The following is a 13,546-nucleotide window of genomic DNA, read 5'->3' as shown; positions in this document are numbered from 1 at the left end:
GGCTCTGGAATATGTTTGCAATTGGTGAGCAACAGGATGAAGGAGCCAGTAGCTCATAACTCAAAAAGCAGTAGAACTATGGATCTACCAATTAGTACAAATGATAACAAACTAGTTCAATAGGATTGACATTATCAACATTTAGCCGAGTACCTAATTCTCTCAATGAATGCTATACTACGAAGCTATATACCAGTAACTTTAGATTCAGAGTGTCTCTATTCCTTAATTCTAAACCACACATATGTATGAAACAAAGCAATATTCATTCACTTTTAATTTACAACCTCAGCTAGCTGTGATTGAAAAAAGGTAATATATTTCCAGGCGCAACTTTGATTGATGCCACCTTTCACTGCTCGACTTCGAGGCAATTGAGTTACGTTCGGTATTTCAAAAATTCCCCATTGTCTACGCGAATTCGTTGATGTCGGCGTGTCAAAAGAAGCGCAAATTGGAATTGAATTTGACATACGTTTTTTGGCAGAGCGATATTTGACTTTTATGACATGTTTCCGCCCACACAGTAAGGGCCGCCTTTACACTCGTACACTCGTAATGCGTGCGTGCTGCCACGCCCACAAAAATAAAGTATTGCGAATGCAGGGCTCTGATCGCAATGAACCAGTTCGGCGTGTTGGGTATGACACTCAAAAATTGCAGGTCCCGGCCACATACAATCATGGCTTAATTTGTGTGTTTCTAGTTTTTAGTTCTCCATTTGCCAGCTGGCTATCAATTGCCGCTCTGTTCGGGCTGTCATTTATTCATTTATTCATTTGCTTTGCGTGCTGTCAAATGGATTCGACTGCAACTGGCAGCCTGCAATTAGTGTGCGTTTTCTAATGACAGTCATCACGGCGTTGAATATTGAAATGGAGCCCCAGTAATCTCATAAAAGGGCCGTGCCAGCCCTCCGGCCATTCATTGTAGTTTCAAAATGGTCAAATACCCACTGATACTACTTTTGATTGGCTGTGCCGCTGCCCAGGAACCAAGGCGCGATGGAGAGGTTCTTTCTGGCCTTAACAAAAGTTTTCCAATTTGGTTTATAATTTTCGCAATATTTTCCAGTGGCCTCCGCCAGCGATTTTAAAACTGGGCAAGCACTTCCATGACATTTGTGCTCCCAAAACTGGCGTTACTGATGGTAAGTTGGACTCAAAAACGGAAAAATCTTTAATACCAATTTTATTAACAGAGGCCATCAAGGAGTTCAGCGATGGGCAAATTCATGAGGACGAGGCCCTCAAGTGCTATATGAACTGCCTCTTCCACGAGTTCGAGGTGGTCGACGACAATGGGGATGTCCACATGGAGAAGGTCTTGAACGCCATTCCGGGAGAAAAGCTGAGGAACATTATGATGGAGGCTTCCAAGGGATGCATTCATCCTGAGGGCGACACCCTGTGCCACAAAGCCTGGTGGTTCCACCAATGCTGGAAGAAGGCTGATCCTGTCCACTACTTTTTGGTCTAAAGCTTTGAGAATTAAAGATATTTGAAAACATATATTTTTGGAACTGGTGATATTATTATAGATATTAAAATAAATAAATGGTATACGGAATTTATTTACATTTATATTAACATTTAATTGAATTATATAATTTTTTAAATAAATGCATGTAAAGACAATGTAGCTGTCCTATAAATCATTTTGGAACAATACAATATATTGCGCTATTTTAGCTCAAATATTTCTAAAAATATAAGAAATTCGAGAAGGTAAGCATATTTGAGAAGTAAATTGGCTCAGTCGACTTGCATTTTACTCAGGCACTTGCAACTTGATTTACCTGTTGGTTGTTTAGATAAGGCAGCATCTGCTTAATTCGAAGAAGTTCAAGTGGATTTCCACTCAGGAAGGACCCTCCGATATTGAGCTACTTACCAAATCTGTCCGTCTAGCCCGGATTGACAACAAAAGCCCCAACTGGCCATTGTGGGGATTGCTTTACCTTGATTACTTTTGCAGCCAGGAACTTTCCGTTTTGCATTTCTTTCGCTTTGTCTGCCTCGGAAGTTGATTTAGCCTGAAATGGTTGACCCACTAACCATTTTACACTCGGAAAAGTTTGTAAGTTATAAATGCACTTAGTCAGTGACGTCATTTGTTATAGTTAATTCAGGATTAAATACTCGCTTGCTCACTCAGCGAAAGAATGTATAAATAAAAGTCATAGTATCATGCATTTTGTAACGCTCAATTCATTGAATAATTGTAAACGATAGGACCGCCTTGCGACCCATTTGAAAATGAAACTTGCTGGGTTCTGGCATTCCGAGTGTACTCTGGAATTTTCCGCCTAATGATTAGAGACACGCCAGTGGGCGTGGCCCCGAGTTGCGACCTGCATTTATATGGGCGATGCCATTATAGAGACATTCGGCTCGACATGAAGCGCCAATTGGCCCGATAACTGAGTGCGGCAGTCAGTTGTGGTCTTGTGAACTTGGCCAAAATCAATATAAAAGCCAAACGCTGCAAACGGCAATAAAGCAAATTCAATTGTGACTGCGGTTGTCAAACAATTCTTGCGTGTCGGGTGTGTGCAGTATCGAGTTCTGGCCATAACTACTTCTGCTAAAAGCGAACGGTAGGGTGAAGGACCAGCTGCCAGTTTCTGTACGGAAAAGGACCTGCCGGGAGTGGGGGCCGAGGTGGCCAGGACGAAGGCGAATGGGAGGTCGAAAGTTGCCCAGGCATAGGCAAACGACGCGTTGCAACACGAAAATTGAAATGGCAATTAAAAAACCATCCATCGTTCCTGCCGCACACAACTGCGATAGGTACTCGCAGTCGAACAAACCTCCATTCATACTCGTTCTACAAAAATGTGCTGTTGCTGTAATTTCATTCGTCCTCCATTTTTGTGCCAGTGTGTGCGTGTGCGTGTGTGTGTGAGTCGAGGGGCGAATGTCGTTTTGTGGCTTTGTTTCGGTTGTTGCGTTGACATTTGATGAAACAAAAGTGACAGTTGTGCACAAGTTGAAGTCTTTGTTTTGCGTATTTCGGTTGTACAATTTCAAAAGAAGCCAGCGAATAGGAAATTTTATATTTTGATACCCTGGCATCCGGCGCAAAAGTGGGAGGATGAGTACATAAAATAAGACTTCTCAGTGCCAATTCTACTTCCGAATATATAAGCTTTGCCTAACAATGTAAACTCAAAAGTAATTTGTATAATTTTGGAATATATTTTCAAAAAAACGAATTTGAACTATGTTACTTATTACACGGCTTATCTTAAAATATTTCAATATTTTGTCTACTTCGTGTAAAGTTATGTTCTGCTCTCTGCGATCTGTGTTAAATATACTAATATTCACTCTAATGCAAATGCATTTTTCTACATCGTTTAACAATTTTATATGGCTATCGGTGTGCTTAAGAAAGAAACCCTTTGAGTTGGTTTTAAATAAAAAGTGAATCTTACTTGGCTTGTGAAAAAGGCCAGTTGCCTCCCACATATATCATAAGCAATCCCCGAATCCTTGAATTCTTAGCTAGGCAATATATCATCGTCGACCTGGACGAGGGACTCCAGGGAACGGATGGGGGCATGCCACGTGGGCATGTGTTTGTCAGACGGAACACGACAATTGTGGACTTGTGACGACTCGCTGACGTCTCGGGCACAGTTCCGTTTCCGTTTTGGCGGTCGCTTTTTGTTCGGCCATCAGCCGCTGGAATTAATTTGGCGTGCGCTGAGCTGGAGAGAAACAAATGATATTTTTAAGTTTTCATGGCTTTCAAAAATACAAAATATAAAAAGTACAATGAAAGAAAACATTCTATGGCTCTTACCCTCTAAATTAACTTCAAACGAAAAAATATAATTTCAAAATAAGTTAATAAATTAAAATGTGTTCTCATTTCATGGAACACATAATTGCATAGTTTCATAGCTTTTTCCATTTCTCCGGCCTCTCATATAAATGCAATTATTTCTTCAGATTTTGTTGTATTTCTTGGAATCTAATTTAGAGAAAGGGCGCCATACAGAGAACGGAGCCAGCTGGACTAAGGAATTCCATTGTTGTCTTTTAATGGGGCTTTCCCTCCAGTGTACCCACATAGTGCCACACCCATTGTCATTGTCCAGCTGTCACGCGTGGCACATCGTCGTCAACAGCATCTGCATCCTCATCCACATCCTCGTCCTTACTCTGTTCCTCATACTTGTCCTTCCGACGCTTGCCCTCGTCCTGTGCCGTGTACTCCGCTATGCATCGCCGCTTTTGTTTCACGTTTCACGTTCCACGTTTCTCGTTTGTTTTCTTTCCAGAGCTTGTTTTTGTTTTATTCAGAGCTCGCAAATAAGGCCGAGCCAGGGCACAATTTTTGCTGTTTCACGGATGGACCAGGAAGGACCACGCAGCAGCGGAAAGGAGCGAAACGGAAAGAGCCACATTAAAATGGCTTTGAATGGCTTTGGTCGGCGTGTCAGTGCGTCTGTCCTTTTAATCGCCTTGTCGCTGCTCAGCGGAGCGCTGATCCTGCCGCCGGCTGCGGCGCAGCGTGACGAGAACGTGGGTTAATGAAGTGCCCGGCCGCACTGCTGCGCCTCCGCCCTGCCACGCCCACTTAAGCAACAATTTTTAATTGCAGTATCCACCGCCGGGCATCCTGAAAATGGCCAAGCCCTTCCACGACGCGTGTGTGGAGAAGACGGGCGTAACCGAGGGTGAGTAGCAAATGGCAATGGGCCCCGCCCGAAAGTGAGCCCATAATTGCAGCAATCGGGGGAGGAGGGGGTCCTTATGAACCCTTAGCCATGTGCTAAGTTCGCATTCATCCGTCATTAAACATTGGGTATTTAAAAACAATTGAATAAGTCACAAGAAGTTGAATTTTTGCATTATTTTTTCGTACTAAAGTGCATCAGCAGTGATGAGTAAAACCAGTATTAATTATCCGTATGCATTTGTAGGAACTGCTCCGCTCTATCTCTTTCACCAAAACCGCACAGCTATCTGAATAAAGGAATAATTTCTAATATAATCATTACGGATTTGCAGAAGCCAATGTGGTGCTTATTGGCTAAATAAAGCTGTCCAAAACTGTGCAGTTGTGGCAGTCTAAGTTTAAATTTCCATTCATTTCATCTCCAGCTGCCATCAAGGAGTTCAGCGATGGGGAGATTCACGAGGACGAGAAGCTCAAATGCTACATGAACTGCTTCTTCCACGAGATCGAAGTGGTGGACGACAATGGGGACGTGCATCTGGAGAAGCTCTTCGCCACGGTACCGCTCTCCATGCGCGACAAGCTGATGGAGATGTCCAAGGGCTGCGTCCATCCGGAGGGCGATACGCTGTGCCACAAGGCCTGGTGGTTCCACCAGTGCTGGAAAAAGGCCGATCCCAAGGTGCGACCGAAATCCTTTTAAGCTGAGACCCAATTCCCAATTTCTTCATTGCAGCACTACTTCTTGCCGTGAACACCTGGGCCACCTTTCAGCCCAGTTCCAGTTCCATGGTCCGTGGACCACCCGTTGCCGACCCCGCTCTATTTATGTGGTAGTTTAGTTTCTGCTAGTTTTCAATAGCTGTCGAGTAATAAACGTAGGCGAGTTGTGCATGCAAGCTAAGCTTTCAATTATTTGCCGACTGCCAAAAGGAAAACGCTCAATGCGCTGAAAAGTGTGCTGCAAAAAACGGGCCACACAAAGGACGACACACACACACGCAGGCACACTCGCTTTTGACATAATTTACACGCATTGTGGCGGAGTGTACGCTTGTGTGCCTGCGACCGTGTGTAAATAAAATTATGCGTAAACTTCGTCGGCTTGTTGACGCCGACAAGCGTGTTACATTGCAGCATTTACATGCGAGCTGCTGTTTTGCGCTTTTTGCTTTCAATTCGCTGTCAAAAGAGGCCAAGAGCTGGGAAAAAACATTTAAATAAATGTTTAAGCTGGTCAGGGGCTTTGTGAGTCATTAGTTCGGTTCCGGAGCAGCAAACAAATCGACCGGTTTAATATCTTATTGGGCATCAATCACTTCGTATCACACAGAAAGTCAAGAGTTGTTTGCGCCGTGGCAAAAACTTGTATAAAAACAAATAATTACGGTGCTAATTGACATGCTACTTAAAAAAACTTTAATTGAGTATGCGGATTATTGCATTGAAAAGATATATAAGCCAAAAAAAGTGTCTGTCAGTAGGACAATTGAACACGTTATTTGTTACAATCAAAATTTAAAAGAAAATGCAGAGCTTAAACTTGTAGTTACCCATATCGATTAGTCACAATTTGTGAAAAAGTCATTATAGTTTCATTAGCTTAAAGTATTCATCGGATTCAGTTGCCAGCTTTTGTATGATTTTCTGCCCCAAATGTTGTCGGTCCCTTAGGGTAGGGGTAAAAATGCAATTTAAGGACCATCCCTTGAGGTTATTACATCGAAATATTGAAATAAAATTCCATTTAAGGTATTTTTCTCATATTTCTGCCGCTTCAAGTTTTTCTTCTGCCCGCATTACATTTCCATGGCCATTAATTCTAATTTTTTTTTTTTTCAATTTAACATATATTTCATTCCTGTCGGTCAAATGTTCGCCGGCACCTTTGAACCGGCAGAGTTGGGATTCCGCGCTGGATTTAGGGTGGGGCTAGGTTTTTTATTGTTTCGACGACTTGTTGCGCAAAGCTTTTCATTTCAGAGTCAATGATTTATGTTTTCACTTGCGCCCTCGCACCCGCCCGCCCACAATGATGCTCTTTTTATTATTTATGCGTATTGGTTTCCCTTTTTCTCCGCCGCTTGAGTAAAAAGTTCGCTTGGAAAAATGCGCTTAACTGCGCCGTTGGTTTTCCCGTATCAGCCCCCATCTCTGTAATTGTCGAAAGGAGCTTAAGGAAAGCGGTATCTTTTGTGCCGGCCAGCTCATTATTGTCAGCTGGCGATTTTCAGTTGGCGTTGTCATCATTACATTTCACTTAATACTAATTTCCTTTCCTTTCCTCCATTGCACTGGAAAAAGGACATGTAAAAACACTAGCGAATTAAAGTCAAAGATTTTTAAATTTAGTTGATCAAACAACAATATTAGCGTTAAATGGTTTAACAAAAGAAACTATAGTTATTTACTATTTACCTTATACTTAAACTTAAAGTACTTTATTCCCTGGAAGGCATATGAAAAACGTACAATCGGCAGAACTTTTCGTCCGGTGTCCTGGGATCCTTCCGTATTCGAGCCCACACATCTGCCGGACTAATTTGGTAAATTGAAAATTTTTTGACAGCCTTCAATGAAGTGTGGAAGACGACACTTTACGCTGTGCGGTTCATTGGATTCGGAGCAGGACCCTCAATGGATTTCCACACGAGCAGCTTGAGCCATTTAGGCAGCCAATTAGCTGCCCAAATGTTGGTTAATTTCCTGGGCGCCTGTTTTTGTTCCTAATCATACAATCATCTAATTGATTTGCCCCCGAGGCGCCGCTTCCACTACCAATGCACAATTCACCGCGAATTTGCAGGCCGACCTGTTTGGGTAAGCAGTCCATGCATTTGTAATTCGAAACTGACACAGTTGGCATGGAATGCGATTGCGATTGCGATTGGATTGGATTGGACTGGACTGGACTGGATTGGCCAGCGGAAGGAGTCTGGTCCACGTGGCTCTGACCGGGCGCACAATTAATGGAAGTTTAACTGTTCAATTGAAGCTGATTTTTTGCCTTCCTCCTTTCCGGCGACCCAGCTCGTATTTTTTGTGATTTTTTTTTTGTGTTTTTTGTACTTTTTGAAATGAGTACAAGCGGCCGTGTGCCCTGCCATTAGGGCACTTTGTTCATTTTTCATTTCGTTGGATTTTCCGCGTTTGCGCTGGCCAAGTTCTTTTTCTTCGCTAAACGCCGTCCCGCTGCCTTTGCACTTATTTTACGCTCTATTGTTCGTTTTGTTGGCCACGTCCCGAGCAGAGAGCCCCATCAGCACCATCCCGGCCTGACCTGACCTCTCCATTCGGTCGGCCCATTCATATTTGCCCGATTCTCCTCCTTTTGCATTCGCCTTTCGCTCACAACTTAGTCCTGTCGTTTCCCGGGCAAAAGTAATTCAAACGGAATTAAATTTTTCCGTGCTGTGTTCGCCTCGCGAAATTTAGGTTAGTCGCAATGGCCGTATAATTAGCATATAACTCGACATTTGGCCACAGTTTTGTCTTGTCTTCTGGCTAAGGATCCGCAAGTGGCGGCAGGTCTGGCAATGGGATTTGCATAAATTGGCATTGGATGCAAATTTCTGTCACCACGCCGCTGCAACGGCGATCAAAATTGTTTTCGATGTAACGCGAAAGCGAAAAGTGGGGAAACTAACGCGAAAATCGCCGAGCTAAGCGTTAACAAACAAAACTCGATAACGAAATAAGAGCGCGAATTCTGCTCGATTTGTATAAAAAATCAAATTAGTGTGCCATCCAGAAATGCGGCGATGGGCGCACTGGCAAAAAATGACAACCAAAAGTCGATGATGCTAACCATTTGGATACAAATTGTAAGTTATGCAGTAGACTTTAAAATTAACGTTTTTCTAAGCAAACATCATACCAATTTTGTATACAAGATGGTTTGGTCCTGTTTTATGCAATTGGCTACCCGAATGAATTATGGATCTTTTTACTTACAGCTCTGGGGTAGAGATAAAATGTTTATATTAATAATATATTCAATGCATTAGTACATTTTTCATGAACTGTATTTACATCTCAGATGGGATTTCTCTCAGTATTCGCTAACAGAGACACTTTCCCTTCGAAAAGAGACAGCAAAGTAACTGAATTGAGTCATTACAAAAAGCTATGGATATGTTCGGCTGGTTTGGTTCGGTCACAAGGCCGGGAGCAATCAGCCCTTACTTGGTCAAAAACCAAACCACCATCACCAACCACTACCGGCAGGACCAGCACCACCAGGACAGCTACTGCAACCGGCCATGTTGTGCAGTGTCTGGTACTGCGCCGTTTTTTATTATCCTTTTACACATATCTTTTATTTTTGCAGTTATCGGATTTGCATGCCCAGTTAGTTGGGAAGCGAGAAGCCGAAAAATTGTTTAAAATCGAGCGCACTCTTGTTTCATGGTGGCGACTACAAGGATTTATTACGGTTTAAGGAGCCGCGAGTTTCGCTAATGATGATGGAAAAGATTGCTAAATGTTGGGTCCAATTTGGTTATCAGAAAAAACTATTTGGGGCTTAGGGCACGGATAAATGAAAATTTTTACTGGCCATGCACCTAAATGAAGCTTTTTGTATAATAATTTCATACGTTTTTACTGAAAAATATTATGACGATCAACAAAATATTTAATCTGTCAATTTTGGGCTTGCAGCACTTCCACTTATTGCAGTCAACTGACTATCTTGTTTGTTTTACTCCTGTTTTTTGTAAGGTTCATTTGGCGCGCATTTTTCACCCGGCACAAGTAAATGTTAATAGCTTCAATAGCTTCATCGACGGACAAAACATTTCGGTAGTGGAGTGCGCAGTGGAAAGAGGATCCTGACACCAATTATGCTCAGTTGCTTCGTGTTGCATTGGCAAATGGCCTTATGCTGCATTTAATAATTGCGCATACGCACCGTTGCGCCTTAAAGCGGACCACCCTGCAACTTGTAGTGGAAGACATTTTATTGCCCGACACATATATCGCAGCGAATAGGAATACAAAACAGTCCGCCTGCTTAGATTTCAAAACATGCACTCACCCACAAGAACACATATCCTTTGTCTTTGTTGCAGCATTGTTGCACTGGAGCAATGTGCTCCGTATTGTGTTCACGTCAGCCCATGGCGATTCATCTGGCAGCAGCGGCCACAAACGGCGGCCCTAGTCAAATTAACCTCCATAGTTTAATGTCTGTGTCTCCGACTTGTTACCGCCTGACATGGTAGTGTCGGCTCAACCCAATCCGAATGCAATGTACCTATGTCCCAGCGGCAGGTTGATTATGTCCTTCCCGGGGGGCCATCACCTCTCAATGGGGATGGATTCGTGAGTGGTCGTGCGTGGTCGTGAGTGGTCGCGTTTTTTGCTTATAAAGTCCTGTCTTGCGGAGAATAATATATTTAAAAATATATATATTCATTTATGGTATTAACATTAGGTACTTCTTGAGAGTTATACGAAAATTTAGAGCTTTGGAAGATTTAGTAAACTCCTTATTTACTAAGAAGGCGGTAGGCATCATGCAGTTGCCTTGCAGTTCGGTTACATATGTATATGTTATCCTCCGAGAGGATAATGCGTGTAACCTTAGGCTACTATACAAACAACATTATGATTTACTTATAGATAGGTTAGCTCAAAACCACCATCCCTAGTCCCTTCACACGCTCTCTCCTTCCTAAACTTGTTGCAATCGTATGCAACTTGTGTAGAGACTTCTGTCTGCTCTCATGTTCTATGTAAATAAGCCAGTGGCCAAATGGAAAACAAGACGCACTCGTAAACCTGACCAGGCCATTAGGCCTGCTTTAGATTGACTAAAAGAGACTGTGTCCTAATATGAGTCGGAGTTTATAGAAAATGCGGCGGAGTCACATTTCCAAAATGTTAATGAATCAAAGGCTACGAAAAGTTTGCGGAAAACTACAAAGGTGCCACAGGAAACGGACGCCGGAATAGGGGGCGGTGGGTGGTTGGTGGTTTGGATGGTTGAGTGGTTGGGGGAGGACCGAAAGTGATGTGGGCGTGTTGATAACGAGCGAAGGCGCCAAAGTCATGCATAATTAATCATTTGTTAATTATAGACTTTGACCAGGTACAGGTACTCAACGAACTCACCTGTCGTCATCGCAGGAGCACCACACACATACACTCATACACTTGTATGCACACACATTTGACACCTGGCAAAGTAATTGCCTTTGTCCACTTTGAAGTTGTTTAGTTTTTGCTCTGGGCTCATTACAACGTGGGCGTGGCAAACGCCCTCAGACGAACCCAAGCCCCTCCCGCCCATCATGAAGCATTTATATAAATGAACTCGTCGCACTCGCAGCTCTCCGCTCGAGAAACACAAACTGGGTTCTGGCATCGTACACTGAGGGAAATTTCGATTGTGTCTAAGTGTTTAAGAAAACGTAATATCTTAATCTGTATCTGTATCTAGATAGTGGGAATAAACAATTTGGAATAATTTATTATTTGCTGGGTAATAATTTTTGCACTTAAAACATGTTCATCATAACTTTCAAATAACTTCATTAAGATGCTGTATGTCTTTATTATTTGTTTTCTGAAATTTTTACTACAAAATTAAAACAACATAATACTATAATAAAATACTATGTATAAATACTATAATAACGAGTTACACACTTCATGCATTCTAGAGTAGAAGGCTCAAATCTGGAATGCCAAGCAAAATGATCCAAGTGACGAGTTTCTGCTCAGTGTCCGAGTGTTTTGGCCATAGTTCACGTGCATGCGTCGCCCCTCCCCGCTGCACGACCATGTCCTTTGGGCCAGGACATGGCGGGCAGCTGGTGTGCGAGTGCTTGTATGCTGACTGTACCATGTTTGCTGCGGAACAGGAAATGAGCACCTGCTGCTTATTTATATTTTCCGCTCACTTGAATGTAAAATTACATAATATTTTGTTTTCGTTTTTTCATCTCCTGATGCGGCTGCTGCTGCTCCAGCTCCTGCCGCCCGGCACTTGTGCTAGTCTGAAAATTGCTGTGTGAAAATACTTCTAGTGGAACATTTGAAGACAGCTGCCCGCGGAGGAGAAGAGCAGATTCATGGTGGCCTTTTAAAGAAGTCGAATCATCAGAGCGGGCCTTCTTAATTGCAAGTGTTGTTCATAAATTTAAAAGCAATTTACTTGCAGCTTGCTGTTAGCCCCCTCCCCACTGTACTATATGAAAATACGAAATGTATACCTTTCGGATACAAAAGTGTTGAATAGAATTTGAATGTTAGCAAGAGGTGAAAGGCGAATCATGGCCCGAGCTGAATAGCAGCAAATTGAACAGATATTTTTCGATGCGGAAAAGGGTTTGCGCAAAGCAACATCATTCGAAATATTAGTTAACTATTTGCTCAAAATGTTTGCATACCCCGGACATGGACGTGGAGGGTTTTCCCGACCGCTGCAGAAAAAGTTCTCTATTTGTTGGCTGTTTCGGTTGCAATGTGGTAACCACAACGTACGTGAAGTGGCGATGGGACAGCCAACTGGCCAAATGCTCATATGCGAGTTGTTTATGTTGTCGTTTGGTTTTTTGGTTGCTGCTTTGCTATTTTGTTGTTTTTTGGCCGCGCAACTCGCTGTGGCAGGGGCCCGCATAAATTGTTGCCGCTTTTGAGTTTAAGCCAATAGTTTGTTTGCCGGCCACCCGACACCCGGCCCTTACCGCCATCAGTTAATTGCCGTGGCCGCTGCAACATGATTGCACTTATTGGTCAGCTGCATAATCAAATGCGCAACTTTTTGGCATGAAAGTTTAATTAGAGAGCTCGCATGTGCGGCGCGTAATGTGATAGGGTGCGCTGCGTTTAAGCCAAACTAATTCCAACTCATAATTAAGCCACTTGCGCTGCGCTGCGCTGCCAGGCTCCCCCCTAATCAGGCTCTTTCTCCAACTTTTAGTTTCTGGCTCTGGCTCATTAAAACGGCAAACAAACCGCTCTCACCTTACACAGTTGCCGTTTCCTGGGATGTTTTATATAATTTCTTGGACCAACTCGAATGCACGGCAATGCAGCTCGACGTGGAAGTGCTAACTCAATTTGCAACCCAACTTTTGTTGGCCTAATTGAGGGCATCACCACCATTCGTTCAGGCTTCAGAGGGAGTTCTCCTTGTTATAAGTCAAATCGAGTTCGCTCCCGCCCGAGGGCATCATTCCGGGAAAGATAATTTCGAGCTTAACGTTTCATTTAATATTTAGCCAAATTTACTCGGTCACATAAATCAATGCCAAACAACGGGCCAGGCGCTTCCATTCCCATATGAATACTCAAGTGTCTCGCCGAGCAACAAATGGGACAAATTTCCATTTCAAGCCAATGCCGCATAAATGGCACATAATTTACGATATGAACAACGAGGGAGGGGAGGGGAGCGGCAGGAGCAGCAAACCAAACATGCAGCTAACTATCCAAAAGCTGGTAACAATATTAGTTAGCAAAACCGGCAACAGCAACAAATGCCACAGCCCCACACTCGGAAAAATAAACTATAAACCTGCAAAAGTGTGCTGATATGAAATGTATAGAATTAACTGCGAGATACTGGCACACATTCCATAACAAATACAGAAAAGAGCGAATTCTTTAGAATCTGATAATAAGTCAGCTTCCTTGTTTCTTGTACGTTTTAATTAACTTCCTAATTTGTATCATATATTATATGCCCTCAAAAGCAGTAGTATTTGTGCAGGAAGACCATCAATTGATGCTCCCAATCCGTTGTTTTGTTCTACGGATTTTCAGAACTCGTGAAGAAAACTTACCATTCCCCTGGATGAGTAATTTTTCCACGGTGCATCGGCACCATCGGAATCAGAGAGTA

At 42.9% G+C, this 13,546-nt stretch overlaps 2 protein-coding genes and 3 long non-coding RNA genes across 7 annotated transcripts; 2 read left to right on the top strand and 3 right to left on the bottom strand.

The window, feature by feature from the left end:
• Window positions 1-926: 926 nt before the first annotated feature.
• On the top strand, window positions 927-1,567 carry Obp83b (Odorant-binding protein 83b). Its single transcript, NM_079518.3, has 3 exons — window positions 927-1,012; window positions 1,075-1,150; window positions 1,202-1,567. Exons 1-3 carry the CDS (start codon window positions 941-943, stop codon window positions 1,477-1,479), a joined length of 426 nt encoding a protein of 141 aa, NP_524242.2. The 5' UTR covers window positions 927-940; the 3' UTR covers window positions 1,480-1,567.
• A 931-nt stretch (window positions 1,568-2,498) lies between these two features.
• Window positions 2,499-5,589, top strand: Obp83a (Odorant-binding protein 83a). 3 transcript variants are annotated; one of them, NM_079517.3, is made up of 5 exons: window positions 2,499-2,599; window positions 4,292-4,535; window positions 4,615-4,690; window positions 5,118-5,374; window positions 5,429-5,589. In NM_079517.3, exons 2-5 carry the CDS (start codon window positions 4,422-4,424, stop codon window positions 5,444-5,446), a joined length of 465 nt encoding a protein of 154 aa, NP_524241.1. In that variant the 5' UTR covers window positions 2,499-2,599; window positions 4,292-4,421; the 3' UTR covers window positions 5,447-5,589. The 3 variants fall into 3 exon arrangements, with proteins under 3 accessions (NP_524241.1, NP_001287190.1, NP_001287189.1); NM_001300261.1 differs by having other exon boundaries at window positions 2,515-2,599; NM_001300260.1 differs by lacking the exon at window positions 2,499-2,599 and adding an exon at window positions 2,646-2,792.
• Window positions 5,590-6,452: 863 nt separating this feature from the next.
• Window positions 6,453-6,984, bottom strand: lncRNA:TS20 (long noncoding RNA: testis-specific 20). The gene has a single exon (NR_156782.1). It is a non-coding gene; the product is annotated as a long noncoding RNA: testis-specific 20 (long non-coding RNA).
• A 161-nt stretch (window positions 6,985-7,145) lies between these two features.
• Window positions 7,146-7,761, bottom strand: lncRNA:CR44926 (long non-coding RNA:CR44926). The gene has a single exon (NR_125078.1). It is a non-coding gene; the product is annotated as a long non-coding RNA:CR44926 (long non-coding RNA).
• A 3,571-nt stretch (window positions 7,762-11,332) lies between these two features.
• lncRNA:CR44925 (long non-coding RNA:CR44925) lies at window positions 11,333-11,938 on the bottom strand. The gene has a single exon (NR_125077.1). It is a non-coding gene; the product is annotated as a long non-coding RNA:CR44925 (long non-coding RNA).
• Between the last annotated feature and the right edge of the window lie 1,608 nt (window positions 11,939-13,546).

This window comes from Drosophila melanogaster, chromosome 3R (assembly GCF_000001215.4).
Source record: "Drosophila melanogaster chromosome 3R".
NCBI classification, from domain to species: Eukaryota; Metazoa; Arthropoda; class Insecta; order Diptera; family Drosophilidae; genus Drosophila; species Drosophila melanogaster.
This window is presented reverse-complemented; position numbering and strand designations above follow the sequence as displayed.